Source organism: Globicephala melas, chromosome 11, assembly GCF_963455315.2.
Source record: "Globicephala melas chromosome 11, mGloMel1.2, whole genome shotgun sequence".
Lineage (NCBI taxonomy): Eukaryota > Metazoa > Chordata > Mammalia > Artiodactyla > Delphinidae > Globicephala > Globicephala melas.
The window spans coordinates 1,373,759-1,399,689 of record NC_083324.2 but is presented as its reverse complement, the minus strand read 5'-3'; the positions used below and the strand labels follow the sequence as shown (position 1 = coordinate 1,399,689).

At 54.2% G+C, this 25,931-nt stretch overlaps 1 protein-coding gene across 3 annotated transcripts in view; it reads left to right on the top strand.

Annotated features, from left to right (window-relative positions):
* RUVBL1 (RuvB like AAA ATPase 1) overlaps positions 1-18,511 on the top strand; it is a 42,588-nt gene extending 24,077 nt beyond the window's left edge. For all 3 annotated transcript variants that reach the window (XM_060307848.2, XM_030849221.2, XM_070046580.1), the window contains 8 exons: positions 1,432-1,583; positions 4,904-4,993; positions 5,761-5,910; positions 7,529-7,592; positions 8,659-8,857; positions 13,419-13,521; positions 17,110-17,201; positions 18,119-18,511. In XM_060307848.2, coding sequence (XP_060163831.1) covers positions 1,432-1,583; positions 4,904-4,993; positions 5,761-5,910; positions 7,529-7,592; positions 8,659-8,857; positions 13,419-13,521; positions 17,110-17,201; positions 18,119-18,278 — 1,010 coding nt within the window. In that variant the 3' untranslated portion in view covers positions 18,279-18,511. The remainder of the gene's footprint in view (positions 1-1,431; positions 1,584-4,903; positions 4,994-5,760; positions 5,911-7,528; positions 7,593-8,658; positions 8,858-13,418; positions 13,522-17,109; positions 17,202-18,118) is intronic.
* The last annotated feature ends 7,420 nt before the right edge of the window (positions 18,512-25,931 follow it).

Below are 25,931 nucleotides of genomic sequence, written 5' to 3'. Positions count from 1 at the left end.
ACAGAAAGGAGCATAAATCGTAACTGTAGCTCGATGAGTTTTCATGAAGTCAACACACTCATGTAACCAGCACCCGGATCAAGAAACAGACCTTACTAGAACTCCAGAAGCTGCTTATACCCTCTCTAGCTACTCTTCTTGTCCCCCGGGCCAGCAGGCAGAGACATGCGTGTATCGACTTCGAGGGGAAAAAACGTCTGATCCAGACAAGGCCTGGGTTTTCGTGCTGAGTTTGGGGGTGCCGCGGTGCAGGGGCTGTAGCATCCCGTGGCGCCCTCCTAAGAGATCGTGGGCCTTATACAGAACTTGCAGGCACATCTGCAGGCAGATTTCTTGGGTGTTGGATGGTCTGCCTGATAACACCCCCTCACCCCTAAGTGACTTCTTTGGCCCGTCCATTCACGTGTGCCTGCGGGGCTGAGCCTTCAGCCCGGGTGTTGACAGTCTCGCGGGGGCCGCTCGGCGCTGCAGGTCCCTGCACGGGGAGACGCAGGGTGCCAGGTGGTGACTGGAGGGTGAGGAAGAAGGAAGGGTTGTGTCAGGGCAGCTTTGTAGAGCCGGCAAGTCTCTACCTGGAAGTCTGTGAGACCAAAGGGAGGGAAGGATGCTTCCGGCAGCAAAAACATGGTACTTGAAGGCACTGAGGCCATCTTCTAAAAATTAACTTGACAACAAACATTTATTGAACAGCTAATGTGGGTGATGTTTAGAACAGGAGAGAGAAGTTTGCCTTCATTTACAGTATTCTAATCTAAGAATTGTAAATGCTCTATTATTGGGGGCGGTTTGCTTTGGAGATGAATTGCAAAGAGTTGTAGAACCACCCGCTACAAATCGTGAATGACAGCTGGGTGTTTCTTCTTGGGGTGTGCAGTGAGGAGCAGCCCAGGGCCCAGATGCCTGGCGGGGTGGCTGTCCCTTGCTCTCAGCACGGACCTCTCATTATTATCCTATGCCTTGCTCAGGCCTGATGATGTCAGAAGGGGTGTGGTGAGTTACTCCACTGGTTTTAAAAATTTCCTTCAAGAGTCAAAAGTGCAGGAAACAAAGGCCCATGTAGTTGCTGCTCCAGCGGAGTAGGATGGTTTGGGTTCAGAGACAGGATTAGAGGCTTAAGCTAAGTTTCACCCCCTTGGAGGAGTAGCAGTTGTCTGAAACAATTTTGAGGAACGATGGCCTGTGTGTCTAATTCTAGATCTGAACCTAGAAGGTCCCTTTGAGAAGGTGAAATAGAACAGTTCTCTGCGTTCCGAGCAGCTCCTCCACTACGTGTGTGTGGGCAGTGCTTCCCCACCCAGGGTTATGTACGGGTGAGGCTGACTTGTTGGTTCTTATGACGTGGAGGTTTTATGGCTAAAATGGCTGTTAAAAGAATGAGAGGGAGTCGTGCTTCTCACCAGGGCTCGTTCATCTGCCATGTTTCTCTTCCAGGGCTGCGGATAAAGGAGACCAAGGAGGTATACGAAGGCGAGGTCACGGAGCTCACCCCATGTGAGACGGAGAACCCCATGGGGGGCTACGGCAAGACCATCAGCCACGTGATCATAGGACTCAAGACAGCCAAGGGGACCAAGCAGCTGAAAGTGAGTGCCTGCTCGTGGGCCGTCGCTCTGCCCCAGGATCGCCCCATGCGGCGTGACCTGTCTGTGCACAGGGCCGACAGAGTCACATGTTGGGCAGGGCTGGCACACGGAGGACTCAGTAAAGACGTGGCTCTTCTTCTCTTCTCTTTATTTATTTATTCATTTATTTATTTTTGATTCCGTTGGGTCTTTGTTGCTGCGCGCGGGCTTTCTGTAGTTGCGCAGAGCAGGGACTACTCTTTGTTGAGGTGCACGGGCTTCTCACGGCGGTGGCTTCTCTTGCTGCGGAGCACGGGCTCTAGGCGTGCGGGCTTCAGTAGTTGCGGCTCGCGGGCTCAGTAGTTGTGGCTCGCGGGCTCTAGAGCACATGCTCAATAGTTGTGGCGCACGGGCGTAGCTGTTCCATGGCATGTGGGATCCTCCCGGACCGGGGCTCGAACCCATGTCCCCTGCATCGGCAGGCGGACTCTCAACCACCGCGCCACCAGGGAAGCCCTCTTCTTTTCTTGTTGACGAGGGAGCTGTGTATGTTAGGCCTGGGCTGTGTGGTGCCATCCTGCGTCCCACACAGTGACCGTGTGTCACAGGCCTGGGCATTGGCTGTTCAGTTCCAGTGCTCGTGCTCACAGGAAAAGCAGCACTGAGGGATCTGGTAAGAGTTGAAGAGTGATGACAGCGGACTCCCTAGTGGCCCAACACAGAGTCCCGGCTGCAGTCCATTTTGTGTGTCGGGCCCTATTAACCCGGGGTGGCTTCAGTGGTCGGTTGTGCTCAGGCCAGGGTCCCGGAGACAGTGTGGCGGTGGCAGTCGGGGAGGCCCTGGGTGAGCCTCCCACTCCTGTCCTGTAAGCCTGGAGGAGGCGGGCAGCAGGGACGCCTGGCGGGGAGCGTGGGTTTGGAGTCTGCCGCTCACTGCAGTGTGGCCTTCTGCAGTGACTTCATCTCTGAGCGATGGTTTCTTTATCTGTTACATGGGAATAATAATTGCCTGCCTCACAGAGTTACTGTGAGGATAAAAGTTGTAGCTTTGGGGGTGGTACCCAGTTACCTAAGAAGTGGTAGCTGTTGGTGTTGTTGTGAGATGGGGCAGCCTTATTGTGGCTTTGCCTTATTGATAACAATGAATAACCTTTTCTTCACAGCTCTCACTTATTGTATGTGCCAGGCCCTGGGCCAAGTGCATCAACAAATCTCTGTGTGTGTGTGTGTGTGTGTGTGTGTGTGTGTGTGTAATTTCCCTCATTTTACAGATAAAAGAAATGAGGCTCGTGAGGAGGTTAAGCAGTCATCCTCGGATCACACAGCTAGTTAGTGGCAGGGCGGACTCTCTGAGTCCTAACCACTATGCTGCCTGCCCTCCAACTTGCTGTGTGACCTTTAGACGTCAGTTGAGCTCTCTGGGCCTCCCTATCTAAACTGTGGTAGATTGACCATATAATTTCCCCATCTTTGCTCTCCTCTGCGATTTTATTGTTCTTTGATTCTGTAAGGTGGTCTCTTGGTCACTGCTTTATGGAGATCATAAACATGTCACTTCTTCAAAGGACCATTTTTCTTTATCCTAACAGCGTTTCCCATCTCAGGAGCTTGCCTCTGCAAATACCTCTCTTAAACCCCTCCCCCTTCATCTCTCCCATTCTGTAGTAATTAGATTTCTTAGTAGTGTCTACCACCTTTCAGTAATTACATTTTCAGTCACTTCATTTGGGAAATTAACTGATACAAAAATGTTGGAGGCAAAAAAAAGAAGTGTACTCTCCAATATAGGATATATAAAGTAAGATATGCAGTTTAAATTTTAGCTACCCATAAAGCTGTTTTGCACAGTTTCTTTAAGAAAATAACAAAAGGGTGAATGTTTTGCTTCCACAATGAGTACTTCCAGGCGCTTTGAGCATATGTACAAGCTGTTTGGATAGATGGAGTTCAAATACTCGGTGAATATTTACGTGTGAAGGAGGAAGTACCGCCATTTATGGAGAGCCTCCCTCATCCCAGCCCTGCGGTAGGGGCCTGCCACCCCCGTCTTCATGCTCATGGCAGTGGTCCAGGAGCCGTCGGGCCCATCCCACCAGGGAGATAGAGCCCTGGGTTCCCTCTGGTTACTCTTTGTAACAACTTCATTGAGGCCTCATTTTTAGTAAAATTCACCCATTTTAAGTGTACAGCTCAAGGAATTTTAATCGGTTTACAGAGTTGTACAGCTATCATCACAATCCAATTTTAGAACATTTTCATTACTGCAAAAAGAAACCTCATGCCTAATCTACTTTCTGTCTATATATTTGCCTTTTCTGAACATTTCATATAAATAGAATCATACAGTATGTGTTCTTTTATGTCTTGCTTTTTCTACTGAGTCCTGGGAAGGTTTTACTCTAATTTTGTTTGAGAGTTGAGAGTAATAGCTCCCCTTGAAATCTAACGGAGAGAAACATTTCTAAATGCTGGCTCTGTACAAAAGGTGCTGTCCCACAACACTGACCACCTGGGGGGCCTGGGTCTGGATGATCTGGGGAAGCAGCAGTTCCCAGAATGCACTACTTGCCTTTTCTGGAGATGTGAACAGGCGGGCCCAAGGGAGCAAACACTGGAATTTGAATCGACTGGCTTGGGAAAGATCCTGCTTTTATGTTTTCTTTGAATTTTACACATCTATGATGTGATCACAGCTGGGTGCTGTTGTATAGATGAGGAAACTGAAGCTCAGAGAGCCTTGTCTAAAACCATGGGCCCACAGAAGGGCAGCCATGGAGAGTAAGCAGGTTCTGTCCGTGCTTCCGGTGCAGAAACTGCCACCCCTGCCTGGTGTGGGGAGGGCAAAGGATTGAAGCAGGGAAAGCAATCTCAAAAGGGGGTGTTAGGGTCTCTGGTCCCATGGACAGTATGGGCCCCACCTGGAAGTGGTCAGAGCCATATTTGCCAGTTTGCGGCCTCTGGAGTAAAAGGAAGGAGGAGCTTAGGTCTCCCTTTGTGCCCCTCTCCTGCCTTCTCTTTGGGACACTCAAACCCCAAAGCCTGTCTCCCCCATACACACACACACACACACACACACACACACACACACACCACACACACACACACACACACACACTCCCTCCCTCCCTCTCTCTCTCTCTCTCCCTCCCTCCCTCTCTTCTTTCTCTCTCTCTCTCTCTCTCTCTCCCCCCCCCCTCTCCCTCCCCCCATCTCTCCCTCTCTCCCTCCATACGGTCATTAGCTACCTCAGCTCTCATAGAGGAAACTACCTTACAGTATATCAGAAATAAATACAACGTGGATTATAGTTCTCTGGTTCACTGTTTGTTTGTTTTTTTAAGCTGGACCCCAGCATTTTTGAAAGTTTGCAGAAAGAGCGAGTAGAAGCTGGAGATGTGATTTACATTGAAGCCAACAGTGGGGCCGTGAAGGTAATGCCACGAGGAGACCCAGGTGGCCGGGAAGTGGCTTGCTTTCTTCAGGGGGTCCGGGGTGCGTGGGAAGGGGCACTGTGTCTGCTGCGATGCTGCTGGAAGGGCAGCAGTTGCCCCTTTATGTTTAGTCAAGTTTGCTTTCCCTTTATCTGCATTCTTTAACCTTCTCATGATTAAAACAGACAGTCTGTTAGAAAAATACCAAAACCTGTTTAGAGGGGGAGAATGGTGAGGACGCGAAACAACTGTAGTCATTTTCAAATTGAAATGTGCAGGGTATTTAATCTTCCTTTTATCTCTTTGGTATTTTCTTCCCAAGATATATGCATGTGGAAAGGAATGCTGCATTAGTTGGCATTCTTTTTATATCTGATTTCCAGTGTCCTGTACAGAGTTCCTCACTGTTTAATGGATGAGCATAATACTTCATATCATACAATAAATCACCCACCTACAAAAGAGTCTGAACAGCCCCTCCGTCTCCAGTTAATCTACTGGATTTGCCCTTTATCGGGAATTGCATACAGTTAAGAGAGAGGGGGAAGATTCTGGGAGAGAGTATCGGGTGTTTTCAGCCGGGTTTTGGAACCCAGCGATGGGCAGATAGCTCCTTCTCTTGGCAGCAGGGAAGCAGAGGCCATGTTTGCAGTTTGTCAAGGCGGCTGTCAGGCCGCAGTGGGACCTGAGACTTTTATCTCACCCTGTGCCGCTTGGGGACTTGGCAGTGGAGCTCGCCAGGCACTCAGGTTTCGCTCTCTCTGCAGAGGCAGGGCAGGTGTGATACCTACGCCACCGAATTCGACCTTGAAGCTGAAGAGTACGTCCCCTTGCCCAAGGGGGACGTGCACAAGAAGAAGGAAATCATCCAGGATGTGACCCTGCATGACTTGGACGTGGCCAACGCACGGCCCCAGGTACTGCCCCCAGCTACCGCCGGGAAGCTGGCCCTGCTGGCGGCCCTGCTGGCGCGGGAGCCTTTTGTGTGCTGGAGGCTCCGGGATGAACTGTCAGTCTTGCTGCTGCTTCTTAGGGCAGGCAGTCCTTTTCTGTCTGTAATGTTCAGCAATTAACATGGACAAGAGCTACGAGGGGCTCCTTTGTTGCATTTCAAACGCTCTAGTCACAGATGGTTTCCTGCGTATTGTTCCTTCTCCCAGCCCAGCCTCTGGCCCCCGAGCTGGCCAGCTTCTCCCTGGCTCCTCTCCAGCACGTGGCTCGGGCCTGGGCTGCTCTGGGTGTGAATGGCAGAGGGCAGGAGTGTTCTTTGAGCCCTTTGCAGGATTTCAGGGAGCCTGAGAAAGCTGTGTCTTCCCCCTGCTTAGCAGAATCCCCAGTTTTATAGCTTTGAGCTGGAACTGTCCCTGCTCCTTATGCGAGCAGAAGATGGATGCTTGTGTCCTGACTAATAAAATGTGGGGAAAGCACAGGATGATTTTATGCCATCTCTGGGAAATGTGCAATTCAGAGAAGCCGACTCTTCCCTGCTGGTGGTCTTTAGGTTTGGTTTCCTCTTCGTCCTAAAAGAGGCCACCTCTTCACTAACAAGGGAATAGGCTTTCTAACCTGAAATTTGATCCTTGGGTGTTGTCCCTTGGAGCCTTGGCAGAGAGCTTGCTGAAGAATCTCCCCCCAGTTTGTGAAACCAGCCTGCTGGGAGCCACTCGCCTGACGAGTCTCACCAAAGTGGAGTCCGGGATTGTGGCTCCAACACTGTGGGCTCGGCCGACAGTCACTTCGGGTCTTCAGGTTTTTGTGATTTAGGGCTCTCTGATTTTGAGTTTACTCCTCTGTGGAAAGGGCATGATACTTCCTACCTGGCCCGGCAAGTATTTGGGAAACATTAGCTCCCTTTCACTGTTGAACATTCAGGGAGCGCCTGTGTCCCAGGGCCTGGAAACAGCAGGCGATCACGAAATGTTGACTGCTTGCTACCTGCACTGAGGGGCTGGCAGGTGGGTGCAGCAGCTGGTGAGCCTGCGCGGGGTCAGCCAGCTGCAGGGACAGGCCCTGGGCTCCGAGCAAGTCTGGTAGCCGGGCCTAGTGAGGGGGGCGGACACGAGTCCATGCGTCTGTCCCCAGGGGGCTGGAGCAGCAGGACAGTGTTGGGGTCAGACGCCCCATAGAGGGGCTTCCCAGGAAACAGACTGTGGTTCCTGACAGGTGGGCTCGAATTGAGTCCAGAAGAGCTGGATGCCCAGGGAAGAGTTGGCAGTCCTGTGGGGTGAAGCCGTCCGGGACTGGGAAGAGACACGGCCAGGGTGGGGGGGGCGGCCCCACGGAGCTTGTTCTTCCCACAAAGGCATTTTGTTTAATTCTGGCCGCTCGGGGGAACCTCTTAAAAACTCCTCTTTGTTGAGAAGTTCCTCAAGCTTCCAGTGCAGGTGCCCAGGGTCTCCACATCTCAGGACCCCTGTCGAGTTGATGAGCTGACGTGGGGCAATTGACGAGGGGCACTGGGGTTGGGGGGTGGCGATGAGGCATTTGCAGCTGCCTTAGGAAGCAGGACTGATTCCTGAGTCTTCTCCTCTGCAGGGGGGACAAGACATCCTGTCCATGATGGGCCAGCTCATGAAGCCAAAGAAGACGGAGATCACAGGTGAGAGAAGAAGCAGAGTTGGGGGCCTGGGGTCTGACGGACCCGGTCCCCAGCCTGGCGAGTGCGTCGGGAGGCGCACTTCTCCCCCCTGACAGTGTGTGGCTGTCCTCGGTGTCCTCGCGCTCATCCCACCGATGGAGGCTGTCACGGGTCACGTTGCTTCTGCAGCGCATGGAGTCCCCAGGCGAGGCGGGAGTGTGGCTGCCCCTCGTGGGCCTGTAGTTTACCTGATCCCCTTGCTAACTGGTACGCCCCTCTTTTTTCTAATTACCACCTATAGCTTTGTCACCTGAAAATGTTAAACATTAAAGCTCTGTTTTCTTTAAAGTTTCAGCCAGTGGCATGATCTGAGCCCTTTCTATTAGAGTTGCCTAGAGCAGCGTCCTTATCTTAACACAGCTTTGACCATCCCGCTTCATGGCTGCGGTAGAAGGTGCTGGTTTGTGGGCTGCTCCCTCCTGCTGTTAGTACAGGCGCTGGTTTGGACAATGAGAACTGTGACCTTGGACGGTTATTCAGCTTTTGAGAGGCTCTGTCCCTCTTAGAGCTCTGAGATGGTGCCTTTCCTCAGAACCTGTCATTCCTCACAGGTTTCCCTCAGGAGAGGATTCTGCACGCACCCTATTCCTTCCTCCAAGTACTTGATTGAAAGTTAATTAACGAAGCTTTGTCACACAGGGCCAAGAGAAAGGGTCATTCACCGAGTGCAGCACAGGGAAATTTGCATCTGAAAGCTCCCTTCTTCCTGGGTTGGGGGTGTGAGATAATAAGGCCTGGTGGGGAGTGTGACAGACATGCAGAATGTGGTAAAAGCCATTTACAAACTTAACAAAACACAACTTCAGGGGAGGCAGCGAATTTTGTGACTTTTAGGTAAAGTTAACCCTATTTTCAGATGAAACTGAAGCCTGGAGTGGGGCTGTAGCCTGCTTGTGGGGTCACAGAGCTAGCAGTCAAACCCGGCCCTGAACTTAGGCTTGGATTGAGTTCCGGTGGAAGAGAAGAGAAAGGCGACAGCCTCCGCACCTGGCATTGACCCTGCTTGTCCATCCTTGCCGACTCCTAGATAAACTCCGAGGGGAGATTAACAAGGTGGTGAACAAGTACATCGACCAGGGCGTGGCAGAGCTGGTTCCGGGGGTGCTGTTCGTTGATGAGGTCCACATGCTGGACATCGAGTGCTTCACCTACCTGCACCGGGCGCTGGAGTCTTCCATTGCCCCCATCGTCATCTTTGCGTCCAACCGAGGCAACTGTGTCATCAGGTACCATGAGGCTTTTCCACCTTCTGCCCGGGCTCATGTGTTCCTCCAGGATCACTTTCATCCCGTAGTGTCGTGAGTCAGGATGAGGGTGAGGGGTGGTCGTGTTCATTTCGAGGGAAGCAGAGTGGCTTGACTTCACTCTGTCACGGTCACCAGCGCAGCAGCCATCCTGTTTCTGCATATGAGGGCCTCGTCGTGGTGACTGGGGTTCCACTGGGATGTGTCTTGGTCATCCGGTTGGAGTGGGCAAAGGTAAGGTCAGATGGGCCAGCCCTTGGCGACATGGCCTGTGTTAACTTCCGACCTCCTCCAAGCTCCAGGAGGTGTGTGTCTTGCCTTCACTTTTCAGAGAGGAAACAGAATGACAACGTGGTGTGCCCCTGGTCATAAAGCTAGGATGAGAACCCAGGCCTCTGACAGTGAAACCGGTCGTTTCTTTCTGGCCCAGACATTCTTGGAGCCACACTGGCACCTCCCCCCACCCAACCCCCTTAGGTCCACCTTCAAGAAGGGATCCCAGAGGACTCGCCCTCTTTTCAGCTCTCGAGCCTAAGCACCAGTGTGCCCAGTAGTTGGCTCACTGGTTTTCTGCACTCCCTTGAGTCTTGGGGCCTGGTCTCAGCAGTGCTAGGGCATGAGGGGGTGGTACAGAGCCCTCTTTAAGCCTGCAGCACAGTAGTGAGGGCAGCAGAGCCCCGGAGGCCACATGCTTCTGGTAGCAGGGGGGTGCAGGAATCTGGAAAGAGACCCCAAGGCCCTTGAGGGTCTCAGCACAGAGCTGGAGCCAAAGCTAGTGGGGAGCCTGGACTGCTGGTTCACCTAGACCTGCCTCGGAGGAGCTTTGTCTCTGCTGAGCTTATACAGAAGCCATGCTGCGGGCTGTGGGGCAGGCCCCCTGCTCAGGTGATCACTCTCGCTCAGAAAGAGGATTTGTGTGCACGATGCAAGTGCCTGTGGCGGCAGCATCTTGCATCCCCTCTTTGAATCCCTGTGATGATGTCTTGACAAGACCACCGCCTGTCATCATCACAGGTGTCTTCTGCAATCTTAAAGGGCCGGCAGCTTGTACCAGGTTCAGCCAGCGGGAGCCTGGCTACCTGGGCAACATCTGGAAACTGGACACGTGGCCTGGTGAGCGTGGTGTCCCTGCCGCACAGGCCCTGTCAGCTTCCTGGGCTTTGCTTTGGTCAGGCCTGCCTGGCTTCAGTCTGACAGCTGGCGGAAGGGCTCAGCCTGGGCGGATGGCGCCCCCTACCGAGGGAGCTCTGCTGATAGACGCCCCTCCCTCTCAGGCCCCGCAGAGCCAGGCAGCTTAGGGCAGGACCAAGATCTCTTAGGATCAGAGTCCTTCTCTTAGTCTCATCCCATCTAGGGGAAAAAAAAGTGCATAGAAAGGTGGCTCTGATCTCAGCTTGCCCAGTGGGGCCTGGGAAACTTGACCCCATCCCCGTCCAGAGGGATGTGAGTTCCAGAAACTATTTTTCACTAATATGTTGTCTGAAAGGAACTGTGTACCTAAGGTTCATAGCTTGGACAAATTTCCAGTCTTTGGTCTTTAATTCCTGAAAAATGCTTAGCAGTCTTTAAGCAGAGTTTTTTTGTTTAAATTTTTACTTTTATGGACTCAAAACTATAAGAAAAAAATTTAACATTTTCTTATAAATTCTGTTCTTTTGTGTTTTTTCCTCTAATCTTTTCTTCTTTAGACTTCTTATATTTATTATGTCTGAATTGAAGTTAATTTATCGTGAGTGTTAGAGAGTTGGGGATATTTTAAGACGGCAAGTTGAGGTCTTTTAAACATTTCCCAAGAGAATTCCTAAATAGGACCTAAAACAAGGAGAGACATACGGCTTAAATAGAAGTAAATAACTAAAAATTAAATGTAGTTTTTAAAGGTTATTTTGTTTAATATGAAGATTACAGATATACCAAATATACTAAAATTTGAATCATGATAGAATTTCATCTTTAATAATTCTTTTTTTTTTTGCGGTACGTGGGCCTCTCACTGTTGTGGCCTCTCCCGTTGAGGAGCACAGGCTCCGGACGCACAGGCTCAGCGGCCATGGCTCACGGGCCCAGCCGCTCCGCGGCATGTGGGATCCACCCGGAATGGGGCACAAACCCGTGTCCCCTGCATCGGCAGGCGGAGTGTCAACCACTGCACCACCAGGGAAGCCCCCATCTTAATAATTCTTCGTTATTAGTTTTAGAAATATTTGTTGATGGAAAAGATTTGTTTTCTCTAATGGTATCTTAATATTTTATATTTGCTACTATTTTCCTTTTTGTTTGGAAAGGTCTTACTTATTTTTAAATATTAGATTTAACAATTATTGATGAAGCATTTTATTCTTTTTTTGAATTTTTTCATTGTGGTGAAATGTATATAACATAGAGTTTGCCATTTTAATTATTTTTATGTGTATGGTTCAGTGACACTAATTACCTTCACAATGTTGTACAGCCATCATCACCATCCATCTCCAGAACTTTTCCTTCACCTCAAACAGAAACTCTGTCCCCATTAACCAGTGAGTTCCATATCCCTTCCCCCAGCCCCTGGTAATCTCAGATGTACTCTGCTTCTGTGAATTTGCCTTTTCTGCGTATTTCCTATGGGTGGAATCATACAGTATTTGCCCCTCTGTGACTGACTTCTTTCACTTAGCGTAACATTTTCAAGGTTCATCCTGTTGTAGCATGTGTCAGGACATTTTATTCTTGCAGCAATAAATATACACTTACAGTTCAACTGACCGGATAGAGTTTCAACACATAGATTTTCTTTTACTGAAGTTATATTTCTAGAATGTTTACTTATTTTTGAAACTTACTGAAGGTTAGCTGCAAATGACCTGCCCTCGTTCTTTGACCGTAGACTGCAGGCTGGTCTCGCTGGGGAGGCCAGCCTCGGTGCTGATGGGCTCCTGAAGGCGGAGGCAGGCCCGGCTCAGCTCACTGAGCTTGTAGGCCCGGTGCCGCCAGGCTGGCCCAGCCCTCATCGCATCAGGAGCTGCCGCCCTGCGGCCCGGTGGGTTGGCGGGGTTCTTCTCCCGGGCCGCTCTCCTCTGGTCTGGCTAAGGATTCAAGAGAACGACAGGCAAAGGACGTGATGGGACAGTTCCCAGAACGAAATGAAGTAACAGGGAAAGCATTCAAATGATTCATTAGTAATCAAGGAAATGCAAATTCAGACGATGTGTTATACTCTCGTTTTTCTACACCTTTAAGCAGCAAACTTTTTTTTTTAATAATTTTTTTTATTTATTTGTTTTTATTTTGGCTGCGTTGGGTGTTCGTTGCTGCGTGCGGGCTTTTCTCTTTTTGTGGAGAGCGGGGTTTACTCTTCATTGCAGTGCGTGGGCTTCTCATTGCAGTGGCTTCTCTTATTGCGGAGCATGGGCTCTAGGCACGTGGGCTTCAGTATTTGTGGCACGCAGGCTCGGTAATTGTGTCTCTCAGGCTCTAGAGTGCAAACTCAGTAGTTGTGGCGCACGGGCTTAGTTGCTGTATGGCATGTGGGATCTTCCCTGAGCCTTTGTCCCCTGCATTGTCAGGCAGATTCTTAACCACTGTGCCACCAGGGAAGCCCACAAACTTTTTTTTTTTTTTTTTTTTTGCTGCGTTAGGTCTTTGTTGCTGCGCTCAGGCTTTCTCTAGTTGCGGTGAGCGGGGGCTACTCTTCCTTGCGGTGCTTAGGCTTCTCATTGCAGTGGCTTCTCTTGTTGCAGAGCATGGGCTCAAGGTGCGCGACTTCAGTAGTTGCAGCATGCGGGCTCGCTAGTTGTGGCTTGAGGGCTCTAGAGCGCAGGCTCAGTAGTTGTGGCGCACAGGCCCAGTTGCTCCGCGGCATGTGGGATCTTCCCACACCAGGGATTGAACCTGTGTCCCCTGCATCGGCAGGCGGATTCTTAACCACTGCACCACCAGGAAGTCACAGCAAACTATTTAAGAATTAGAATACTCAGTACTGGCTACAGTGCAATGGGATCAGATCTCTCATGTAGCTGCGTAAATTAGGATATTCGTTCGTTCATTCACTCGTTTGATTAAGGAGATATTCACAGTAGTGTCATGCTCTGTGAGAGTTGCTGAGGAAATGTTCATGGCTGTATGCATACAATTATTTATCAAAACACCATGAATAATAACAGCAACAACTGGAAACTACCTAAATGCCCAACGGTTTGAATTAAGTAAAACACTTGATGGTCTGTTAAGACTGAAGCAACATGGACAAAAGCAAAAAAGAAAAAATCTACATACATAGTGTAACTTACGAAAATTTGGCAAATACCTATTTGAATATTTTTAATGTGATTTTAGGTGGCTTTTTTTCTCCTCCCCAAATTTCCTGTGGTGTTGATATTTGCTAAAATAATGACGTTGTTTCTGACACCACCTGAGTTAGTAGTCTGTGTCCTCTGCGGTCCTGCCTCTGACTCTCAGGGCGAGAACTAACTGCTTTGTCATCGTGAGGGCCTCAGCCTTGTTTCCAGTGTCCAGTTTCTGGTCTCAGAGGGGCCTGAGCGATGTGGCACTTCTGGCCTTTCAGGGGCACGGAGGACATCGCCTCTCCCCACGGCATCCCTCTTGACCTTCTGGACCGAGTGATGATCATCCGGGCCACGCTGTACACCCCGCAGGAGATGAAGCAGGTGAGCGCCGCCCCCTTCTTCCCTCATTCGCTCCCCGTGTCCCCGATGCCCAGCGGGAAGGCCCCCCACCTGAACGGCGTGTGAGCCAACTGCACGTGGCCTGAAGTGGCACAAAACCTCAGCTGCCTGTGGCCTTGGCTGTTCTCTCTTCTACTCCATCCCTTCCTGTAAACTTAGGAAAGGGACAGTGAGAAAATCGCCTTGGTGACAGCCATTAGGGAGGCCACCAGCTCTAGGAAAGAGGCTGCAGAACATCATGTAGTGAGAGGCTCTAGCCTGGGCGCTGGCCCGCCAGGACCCACACAGGCACCTCTGGCAGGCGCAGAACCCAAGTCCTAGCGGAGGCTCTGCCCAGGCTGCTGCCGAGGCTGTGGAGATGGTAGTGAAACAGCATCACAAGTGTAGAGGGCGTGTGGAATGGAGGACACCAACCTAAGCTCACAGGAAGAGGCATGACGGTGCACAGGGGAGCATTTAGCTCAGCGCCCCACGTAGCGTGTGCTCAGCCCTGCATGAACTGAGTCTGGCTGAGGCTTGGGAGCGGGGGCTGGCGGGATGCATGGGATTGGCCTCGTCAACCCCATGTGTGCCCCACAGTGCCTCGGCACCCTTGGAAGCCCCAGTCCCCTTTCTGATGCTTCCAGGCAGTCGTTTCCCCCCTTTGACGGCTGAGTCACTGAGTGGCGAGTCCAGGACGCAAAGCCAGGCTGTGCCCTGCAGAGCCCAGCCATCTGCTCTGCCCACCCTTGCCCCAGACGGTCTTGCTGAGGCATAGGTCTCTCACTGTGGGGTCAGCATGTGGCCACAGCTGGGGCCGTGGAGTGGCCCAGGGCTGCACTGACATCTCGGTGAGCTCTGCCGGACCCTCTCCTCGCCAGAGCACAGGCAGTCTTTGTTAGACATTGTGCTGGGCCATTTGATCCCCCGTCACCTCGAGGTAGGGAGAACTGTTTTCACTGGCATTCTTAAAGAGGAGGACACTGAGACTTAGGCTGGTTAACCTGCGCAAGCTCATACAGCTCGTCAGAGGCTAGGCGGTGGCAGGACGTATAACTGGAATCCAGGCTGTTTGATCCTGAAGCCTGTGTTTTTGATCGCTTTGCCGTCAGCCTCCTCCCCGCTAGAGGTGTCTCATCTGGGAGTGGAGCCCCTGTGGTAGCTGGTCAGCTAGCCTCTCCTTTTGGAGCTCAGAGGGCCGCTCCTGGACATGCGCCAGCAGCTCCCCTGCCTGCCTGCGGCCCGTCTGGCCTGGCCCCTGCTGGCATGTCTTGTTGACCAGCACGAGGAGCGCTGGTGGTGTGTGGAGCCAGAGATCTCCCTGCATAAGCAGCACAGACAGGACGCCCATGCGGTTCTAGTTCACGGAAGCAGCTGGGTGTGTCAGTTAGGAGATGGCGTTCGTGGCTGGGGCCTTGTCACCAGGTGATGGTCTCTTGCTCTTGGATGAACGCTAGGTTGAAGCCAGGGCTTTCACTGCTGAGGAGCAGAAGCCAGAGCAGGGGAGAAACTGCCCCCTTCCCTACCCGGACTGTTGGACTGGAGCCCCAGCCTGTACCCCGCGGTGCTTCGCGGCCTCTGTTCACCAGGAGACGAGCTGCCTCGGCTCAAGGCTGTCGTGCGGACCGAGGGAGACAGTGACGGCCACTCGGGGGGGTGCGGCCATCACGGCTGCTGTTCACAAACCCAGAGCACGCGGTCCTAGCTCCCTGGCACGTGCGCTGTGCTCCAGAGTCTGGAGGCTCGGCCAGGGGGTCTCTTCTCGGGCTTTCTCTGGGGTTAGCAGAGGATAGACCAGCTGCCAGACGAGCACGGCTTTGTTCGTGCTGTTCAGGGGACAACATCAGCATTTTTACTGGAGCCCGGGGTGAGTTTTTTAAAAAGCAAAGTAAATGTAACTTGTGTACTCTGCCGTCAGCACTGACACCCTCATAAACTATCCCTGCAGGTTATTAAATGATTAAAGATCTAATTTATGAACTGTCCGTTTCCGAGCGGTCTGAAACAGGAGCTCCTGGGATTGCTCTGACCTGCTCTAGAGAGAATGAGAGCAGAGCATCCCTGACAGCCCTCCAGTGTCACCATGGCTCGCCGAAGGCCAGATGCTCCGGGCTGGTGCTCTTCCCCAGACCAGGTTCCAGAACCCAATGTTTGCGTCTCCTAGAGTTTCCAAAGGCCCCCAGGGGACTCCTTGGTCATCCCAACTGTGGGTGAGAAGCTCTTTCTATTTGGGAGCACAGAGCTGCCCAGCTGTGACGGTCATGGCCGGAGGGGAGTCCTGTGGCTGGAGCCTTCTGCTCTCTCCTTTCCCTGCCGTCCTTGTGCCCGTCCAGTAACGTCTCTGCTTAGCTGCATTTCACTTTGGACCCCAGACAGTGGACGCCTCACGCACGTACTAAGATTCTTTTGACAGAGGTCACACCTGGCAGCCCCCTGGCTGAACAGATGTGGCCAGTGCAGTGTTTGTGAAATGTTTAAATAAGTTGACAACATTCAGCAGTCAGGACATTTCATACAAAAATCTGAGTTCCAAGTCTCTCTTGACGAAATGAGAGCCTTTCCTGCCGGCACCCGGGCCTCAGCCCTGGCGGCGCTGGTTGCAGCAGCGGGGCTACCTTGCCTGGTACGTGCCGGCCCGTCCACCTCGGCCCCCCGTCCGCTCACTGCTGACATCTGCGGGACCTGGTTCCTACCGAGCCGGGCCTTTCTCATTGACAGCGGCTGCCACGCTGGGTCCCCTTAACCAGGATCACCAGACGCTAACCTCCGTACCCCTGCAGCTCCTGCCCTCGGGGTCTCTGCCTGAGAGCCGAACGCCCGTTTGAAGTGTCCACCTCCTAACCCTCTGGTCCCTCTCCCCTTGTGAGGCTTGGCTGGGGGCCCAGTCTTTCCCACTTCCACGCCTGTATCCCGGGTGTGTTTATGGCTTTAATTTAAACAGGGGCTTCTTGATAACTTGTTTACGAAGCTGCCAAAGTGAAGAATTCCTGTATTATATGAGGCTCGAAGCCCTCGAGTTATCTCAGCGCCACAACACACAGCATCATTATCCCGCTGCCCCTTATCACTCAGTGCTGTGCGCCTGCAGGATCCTGGTGCCACTTGTGTTACTGTGTCCCCACGCCAGCCTGCTTCCCCTCCAACTTCACCAGGATCTCAAACCGCACAAGCGTCAGCCTCTTCTTTCTTGACAGATGAGATATCTCCCAGTGATGTTATGAGAGCTGGTAAATGCTTAAAAGTAACTTTTAAATTTTATTTAAGCATCGCATTTGTCAAGCAAATAAGAAGTGTCTCTTCTTGCCTGAGTGCTTAGAGGTGGCGGTGCCCCTGCTGGGGAGGTTAGCTGCCGCTGAGGGAGCCGGGGCAGGCAGGGTGGGCGCAGGGGCAGCGCCGCCCTGGTGCACACCTCGGGGTACCAGCTGCCTTCCAGTCGGCGTGGGGCTGTGCCCCCGACTTGTGCGAGGACAGCAGCGCCCGCGGGGTCGGCTCTGCCCCACCGGCCCTGCTTGGGGCATCTGTGCTATTAGGAGGTGGGATGGGAACACTTGAGGTCTGTCACTGTTGATCACAGTGTTTCTCCTCCAAAAGATCATTAAAATCCGAGCCCAGACAGAGGGAATCAACATCAGTGAGGAGGCGCTGAACCACCTGGGGGAGATCGGTACCAAGACCACTCTGAGGTGAGCTGGCCGTGCCCGGACCCCACCAGCGCCTTCCCAGGGCGCGGGACCATGCCTGCCCTTCCAGGATGGTGGGTCTCATCCTGCGGCAGGTGCAGCACAGCTAGACAGTGGTGTTGAGAAAGCTGAGCGACAGGTTAAGTCCCCCCCGTCCTGTAGCAGACGGTCCTGCTGGTGGAGAGCGTGCTCTGCCTGGTGGCCCCCTGCGTGGAGGAGATGGACGGAACCGGAGACCGGGTGCAGGGCAGACAGCCCCTCTGCTCCGGCCCTGTGCTGCAGCGTCTGCTGGGCGGGGAGGAGCACAGGCAGAGGTGGCTCTCCTGACTGCCCACCAGCGGCCGGAAGCCAGTTGCTTGGAGGGTGACCCTTCTCAGTGTCCTGACTGCTTATGAGTCATGACTTCACAGTGTTCGGCCTGGCCGTTTCCCTTTGAGTCAGTTCCTCGCTCCTAAGGTTGAAGCAGAATGCAGGCTGTTTTGTTTGGGTGGAGTGGTGCTTTCAGAAACTCCTGGACTTTTTGCCTTTGGTTGGGGCCTTTGTTTTCATGGGGCTGTGTGTTCATTTCTCCGCCATAGTCCCTGTCCCGATCTGGACCCTGGCGTTGCCTGCTTGCCGCTGTAGACATCCAGGATTGTGGTCCCTTCCCAGCAGTGGTGGAGGGCCTCCTGCTGGAGGGGAGGACCTCTAGGCAGTGACAGGTTCCGGGAGCAGGGCTTATACGTCATGCCGGTGGCTTCTGGCCCCTCCCTGGTGAGGCTATGACTCCAGGTCTCTGAAAAGTGCAACTCTCCCCTTGTCTGCTGTGTCTGCAGCAGCTGGCACAAGCTTCTGCAGCTCCCTCAGTGCACCTGCTGACTTGGGGAGGGGCTCCCATCCGTGGCCCTGCTTCACACCTGCCTTGGCCCCGGCCGCTCTAGGTACGCGGTGCAGCTGCTGACCCCGGCCAACCTGCTGGCCAAGATCAACGGGAAGGACGGCATTGAGAAGGAGCACGTCGAGGAGATCAGTGAGCTCTTCTACGACGCCAAGTCCTCAGCCAAAATCCTGGCTGACCAGCAGGACAAGTACATGAAGTGAGACGGCCGGGGTCTTCTGCGCGGAGACTCCGGGTAGGCCTGCTCCCGCTCTGGCCTGTGGGTAGGCGGCTTGCCCCCGGGCTGGGCTTTCCCCACTCGGGCGGGTGGCAGCGCTGTCAGTTAGTGTGGAAGAGTTTCTTTTTAAGTTATCGTGACTCATCCCGTGGTTGCTTTGAAGAAACCCTGCCTTATCTGGTGTGTTTTCTAATAAACCCTGATAGGTTATTTTGATGATACCTGTCTGACTTTTCTTTTAATTTTTTAAGGAGTAAACTTTGTGTTTTAGAGCAGCTGGAGATGTACAGAATTGCTGTGAAGATGGTGCAGGGGTCCCTTGCTGTCAACATCTTACAGCCACATGGCATGTTTGTCGTGTGCGATGAGCCCGCAGCACGTGTCCTTGTGCTTTGTGCATGCTTTCTCAGTGATCCGCTGTCCTCTCTGTCCCAGGGTCCGTCCAGGGCCCGCGTCACATTCAGTCGTCATGTCTCTTGTGGTTTCCTGGCTGTGACAGTTGCTCAGACGTTCCTTGTCTTTGATGACCTTGACGGTTTTGAGGAGTGCTGGTCAGGTACTCTGTCCAATATCCCTCAGTGGGGCTTGTTTGATGTTTTTCTCATAATTAAACTGGGATTGAGGGTCACTGGGAGGAAGAGCACAGGGAAAGGGACATTTCCATCACGTCCTGTCAAAGGTGCGGCCGCCGGTAGGCTCACGGCTGTTGTGTTGACCTCGATCACCCGGCTGAGGATGTGCTGTTGGGTTTCTCCATCTCCCTTTCCTCACTGTCCTTCTGGGAAGGCGTCTCTAAGCACAGCCCTCACAGAGGGGAGGGGAGCTTGCTCCACCTCCGGGAGGGCTGAGGTCACCTGTTCTCCCCATTTGCTCATTTATTCAGTCATTTCTATCAGGATGGACTCACGGAAATTTATTATATATTTGGGTTATAACCCAATATGCCTTTATTTTGTTGCTCAAATTGTTCCAGCTTTGACCGTTGGGACCCCTGTCAGTTGGCTCCTGTGTCCCTCTGCTGGGCCCCCCTCACTGCGACTGGGAGGGAGGGGCAGTGGAGCGCCTGGCAGACTTCACAGTGTGCTGTGTGCCAGGCCCGGTCCTTGTCTCCAGCGCAGTGCTGCTCATTTGAGGCAGGGCTCAGCCCAGCAGCAGTGCCACACGGGCAGGGTCTTCCTGCTGTTACTGTGTGTGGGAGAGGGGACCAAACAAAGATGGTCATCTTGATCTAATCACCACCTTAATGCAAGCCGGCCAGCACCGCTGTTCCCCATGTAGTGACAATCACCTGAGCGTGTGCAGGAGGCCGGGCAGGAGGGCTGAGGCCTGGGGATCCGTCCAGCCCTTGGAGGGCCGCCAGGCCCTGAGAAGGCCCCAAGCGAATTCATGCTGCCAAAATGGATCTTCTGTGGCCCCGCCCCTGAGGGAGATCCCAGCGTGGGGCTCTTGGGGGTGTGTGTGAGGCACCCAGGCACAGGGAGGGGTGGTGGGACGCTTCCTGAGGCCAGGGCTGTGCGCTCAGGCCTGACGTGGCTACCCGTCTCCTCCAAGGCTGCACCTGTGTCTCCGGTCTCCCAACTTAAGCCACATTGGAACAAAGGAAGAGTGATGCCTGAGACGCAGCGAGAGCCCGTCGTGCACTAGGGCCTGTGTGGTGCTGTGCATTTCCTTCCGCGTTCTCTCAGGAGCCCCGCGGGATGGGTACTGGTTAAGTCACTTGCGCAGCTAGTAAGGATGAATCAGCCGGTTGGTGTCTGTGCTCCTAACCCCTGTGGCTAACCTGCCTTCCTCAGTGTGCCAAGGTGTTGGAGGGGCCTTCGAGCCCTGACCTCTGTGCCGGGCAGGTGAGGCAGGCAGGGCTGGTGTGAGGAAAGTCATACCCTAGAGGACAGAACCAGGCTCTGCCCTGGCTGGACCTCCTCCTCCAGCCCAGCTTGGGCGGAGATCTTCCCAGCTGCACAGGGGCCGTGCCGTCCAGAGCAGTCCTGGGGAGGACGGCCATGTGTGGTCATGGCCCCCTATCCTGCTCCTCAGGTCTCCTGGCCTTGGTGGTGCCCAGAGAGACGGCCTCCTCGTTCGTCTTTGCTCCACAGTGAGGGAGATGGTTCTGGACAGGTAGGAAGGTTGGGTTATTTTAATCCCTCCTATTTTTTCCAGCAAAGCCTGTGATTATTACATTAATCTTCCAGGCGAAGTTTTTACGACCGATCCCTCGCCGACTATGAGAAGTTTCTCCATCCATTACCAAGGCGGAAACAGACCCTGGTGGGGAGGAAAATATTTGTTATATCTTATCAGGCTGACACACAAGCTACCAACAATTACAGCAGCCCCATTTTTTGTACTATTTCAGCTCTGTCGTGAAGAATTGTAATATTAACGTGAGGCGGGGTGGGGGCTGGTTGTAGGAAGTGGCTGTTTTTCCAGGCTCTGGGCCTGGGCTCTCTTGGGTGCCTCCCAGCAAGCGAGTTGGGTGGCTGAGGAGTGTTTGCGTGAACCCCAGCTCCCTGTTCCTGTGCTAATGGCCAGGAATGCGAGCGGGCCGGAGGGGCTCTTGAAAGATGGGTCCCTGGCCCTCGCTGGGGAGCCACCTTGGCTTCTCCTTCATTTTCTCAGCCCCGGTGTCTTTTCACCACCACACCTCTTAGGTTACACCCCCTAGATTGGTTCTTAGAATATTTTGGTTTTTAGGATTAAACAGATGATGGTGACTTACTGGTTATTTTTCTAATAAAATGGAGCCGCACAGTGGTGGGGGGCACTCCCTGCTGGCCTCCATGTCTCAGACCCCAGCGGGCCTCTGCCAGGAAAGCACCAGATGCTGGGCACCCAACCCCGCATCTGGACCAGCCTGAGCAGCCCCTGCCCTGGAGGGATTCCAGGCAGAGGCGGCAGGTGGGAGAGGGGAGCAAAGGGGTCCAGGGGGCATGGCAGGCAGGGGCGCGGTTTGGATTGTTTGGCCCTTGATCCCTCTGGTCCTAGAGCTTTGGTTTCCTCTTCTGTAGGATGGGGGCAGTCATATCGCGTAGGTCTGTGTGCGGACTTGGTGGCGTGACATGTGGCTGCATCAGGCGCTCGAGATACTATGATTCAGAGAAGAGTTCCCGATCCCTGTCCCTCTTGGAAGAAGCGAAGGTCACACTTTATCCAACGGGAGCCGGAAGCCGTTAGGCTCTGCCCTTCCCGATCCCAGAGAGCAGGCCCTGGCAAGGCCTGGAGGTCCCCTGTGGCTGGACGCTTCTGTTAAGCCCAGCAGGATAAGCCCCAGCTCAGGGCCCACAGGCTCTGGAGCAGAGGGGAGAGAACGGGCAGAGGCGTGGGCTTTTGCCTCCGCGTCCACCACGTCCACGAATGATGTGCTGGGCCTCCCTGGGCCCCAGGCCCCCCATCCCCAGTGAGGCCCAGGCAGGGCTGGGCAACCAGAGGGGAGGAGTGGCTGTCCGCGTTGTCCCAGCCCAGCCCTCCCTTTGGTGTCTGGGAACAGGCCCACTGAGAGGTAGAACGGGGTCCACCCATCCAGTCGTCGTCTTGCCTCCTCCATTTATTGGGGCTAGCAGGCCCCAGGGACAGGGTGCAGGGTGTCGGGGCGCGGGGAGGGCGGCCGCCGGGCTGGCTGTCGCCGGCTGGTCCTGTCGTCCTGGCCGTCACTCGCGGCAGGCGCAGTGATTAATGGCCGGGCCGCGCTGCCCGGGCCGCCGTCAGCGCGCGTCTGCGGCGATGGATTCGCTGTCAGGCTCCCGGCCCGCGCTGACCCCGGCCCGGCCGGCGCGATCAATGGGCGGCGCGCACTGCGGCTGGGCCGACGCGATAAGATGCGCCGATGGGCGCCCGCCGGCTGCCCGCTCGACACAGCCGTCGCCTAGTGATTAATGGGGATGCTGCGGTGCGGGGGGCGCGCGCACGGGCGCGCGGGACCGCCGGTCCCAGGACACGCATGCGCGGCCCCGCACGAGGGTTGGGCAGGGGGACAGCTGTGAGACCTCCACCCGCGGGCCGCCAGCCTCGCCCACGGCCCGGCGTCTCTGAAAACCCCGGGTCTGGCCCGGTCGCCCGCACGCTCCCCCCGGCCCCGTGCGAGAGGGCGTACAGGCTCCGGACAGCTGCCGGCAGGCCGCAGGGAAGCAGTGTGAGCCGGTGCTTCGGGGGCGGACTGGAGGGCTTCCCCGAGGAGGTGACAGGGGCGAGCAGCAGCTGGGGTCGCGCCAGGCCCTCCTCCCCCTTTCCGAGGTCTCCGCAGCCTCCCGCCGCGCGCCGCCCGCCCCGCCCCTCCTCAAGGGGGCGTGGGCAAGCCTGGCCAGGCCGGGGCCGGGCAGGGAGGGAGTGTGTGACCGAACGCGCACGTGGGAAGAGAGCAGTCAGGGAAAGCTTACTGAGCTGGGCTTTTAATTAAAAATATATATATATATATATATATGAACATGGATCAAAATGTAAAAAGTGCAAAGCGGTGTAGGTGAACAATCTCCTTCGCCCCCTGCCGTCAGCCACCCTATGCTTCCCAGCATTTATTAGGAGAAATTTCAAAGATAAGGAAAGTTGCAGGGCTCTGGAGCAGAGAGGAGAGAATGGGCAGAGGCCCGGGCTTTACTACGTATCCACGACTTAGCAATACGCTGAGTGAAACAAATCAGACACAGAAAGCCAGATACCTGTGATCCCACTTATATGTGGAATCTAAAAAGCAAAACAAAAAAACCAAGTTCGCAGATACAGGGACAGGTCGGTAGTTGCCAGAGGCGGGAGGGAGGGGCTGGGTGAAATGGGTGAAGGGGTCAAATGGGTGAAGGTACAAACTTGCAGTTATAAAATAAATAAGTCCTGGGGATGTAATGTAGAGCATGGTGATGATAGTGAATAACACTGTATTGCATATTTGAAAGTTGCTGAGAGAGGTCTTAAAAAGTTTTCATCACAAGGGGAAACAAATGTGTAACTAACTGTGCGTGGTGTTGGATGTTAGTTAACTAGACTTATTGTGGTGATCATTTTGCAGTATATACAAATGTTGAATCATGTTGTACACCTGAAACTAATATAATGTATGTCAATTATATCTCAATTTTCAAAAGGAAAAAGCAGTTGCAGGAACCTGTGAATACCCGTATCCCTGTCACCTGGGTGCTCTCCGTCTTCCCTCCATCCTTCAGTCCATTTTTATCCTGTCTTAAGCATTTCACAGTCAGTTGCAGACATCAGGCCACATCATGTATATATGTACTTTTAATACTTCGGCATATGTACAGTTACCTAGAGTTGGATATTTGTTTGTTTGTTTTTTAAAAGGTTAAATGTGTACACAGTGAACTGCACTAACCCTAAGTGGACAATTCCATGAGTTTTGACAAATGAAACCCAGGTCGTGTCAAGCATGTTCCTGTCACCCCAGAAAGCTCCCTTAGGCCTCTGCCCAGTCAATCTCCAACACGCTAACCAGAGGCATCACTGTTCTGGTTTTTCCCACCACAGATCAGCTTTGCCTGCTCTGCAACATCATAAAAATGGGATCATAGCGTGTGGACATCTCTTTTGTGATTGGTTTCTTTCAACTGCCTTTGAATTGTGAGATCCCAGCCCTCGTGTCAGCAGTTGTTGTGACGTTGGAGCGTGATGCTGTGTGGGGTAGTGCTGTTTGTTCGTCTTTTTGTACGAGTCTCTGGGTGGCATCCCATCTTATTTCTCTGGGGTAAATACCCAGGAGTGGAATAGCTGAGCATAGGATACGTAGATGTTGAGTTTCATGAGAACTTGCTAGGCCTTTTCATGACGTACAGTCCATTTTTTATCCCTCCCCTGACTCTGCCTTTAAACACAAATAGTAGCATACATTGTTCTGCTTCTTGTCTTTTTTTTCCCCCTCAACAGCACATCCTGGAGTTTCTTCTAACTCAGGATGTAAAGGATATTCTCCTAGTTCCTTTACACAGAAGGGAGATGCTGTAATTTATTCTCTCCCCTTCTTACGGGCTTTTAGATGTTTCTCTCCTTATTGAGCTGGGCTTTGCAGGATGAACAGGAGTTTGGCAGGCAGACAGACAGAGGGAAACTGCGGCAAGTCCCAGAGGCTTGGTGGGCACCACAGAACTCCAACTGTTAGGACGTGGCTTTCTGAGGGCGGACGCAGCTCTCGCCCTGTGTACCCTGGGACCTGCTGTGTGCCGAGTGAAAGGAACGGGTGACATGGACGTGTGCTGGCCACAGGCTCGGGGCGGGGTGATGGCACGCCCCAGAAGTTTGGGGCAGGGGAGTGAGGGGGGGTACTGCCCAAGGGACAGTCCATCTGGGGCTCTCCAGAACCAGGCACTGGTGCGTGTTGCAGTGTGCGCCGAGGCTTCTGCTGACCCTTGGACGTTGTCAGACGCCCATCTCCTGGCTCTCGTGTCAGGAAGCCAGCCTCTAACCTGGGCCATGGGCTGACCCCTCGGGTGGAGATGAGCAGCTCACCCGTTTCCCCTGCACGTGAGCTTGCTGAAGACTCAGCCTGGTGGGGACTCGGCCCAGGAAGGGCCTTCAGCAGGCAGGGGTGGGGTCAGCAGGTGGGGCCGGCGGTGGGACTGGAGTGGGGCCGGCTGACTGGAGTGGGGCGCGTTTCCCCGGGCCCCTCAGTCCTCATGCCGACGAGGCCCCTGGCAGAGGTGCCTGCAGGAGGGGCTGCGTGACCGTTGCCCGCGGTCTAGTTCCCGGGGCCTGGTTCTTCTCGGAAGCCGTGGGAGGATGAGCTCTCCTGTGGGCGGTGGCTGGTGCACGGCCCGCCCCACAGCAGAGGAGAGCTGCCCCACGGCTCCCAGCACAGAGGCCACAGGCGGGCAGCGAGGGCCGAGGGGCCGCCCATGTCACCTGAGCCACGCACGCGGCTGCTCGCACGGGCTCTGCTCCTGGCCACGGGCACAGCCGGCCTGCCGGGCAGTGAGGGGGTGCATGCTTCCTGCGGGCAGGAGCTTTTCTGACTTGAGTTTCTGCAGGTCCGAACAGGGCCGCCTGCCTGCCTGCCTGCCTCGAGTTTCAGTGCCTGCTCACCTGGCTCCTGTGGCCGCGGGCTTGCACAGGCCAGGCCCCAGGCCCTATCCCTCCAGGGCTCCCAGAGGACCTCCTGCCCTGGCTGCACAGCACCTCAGAGATCAGATTTCCAAGATGAGGTCTAAGGCTCTACGTGGAAACGCTGAGGCTGAGCCGGCTCAGGAGGAAGGCCGGCCACGTGTCCTCGGGCGCCACGGAGGAGAGGGTGGTGGTGGAGGGCTCGGGGTGAGGCCTCGTCCGGATGGGCGCGTTGGCTTCACAGCATGGGCGAGCGGGAGGTTTTCTCTCACTTCACCCTGGAAACGCCTGCCATTCCGCTCGGTGGAAACAGTTGGGAGCCTTTCTGCACAGCACATCCAAGGGAGCAGCCACTGCGCACGCCTCTGCCGTCCACAAGATGCTGGGGGCCAGGGCGGGGCGGAGACCCTCCCAGGCCTACAGGTTTGGTGCGTAAGGTCCCTTGTCTCAGCCAAGCGCAGCAGTGCCTCCTAGCCTCGACTTGGAGGGCTGAAGGGCGCTGCGCTCACAGGACAGACATCGCCCCACCGTCCATTCCAGCGGGGTCTGGAATGGCCCACGCGCTCAGCACCAAACACCCGAGTGTGCAGCTGGCACCATCACCAGG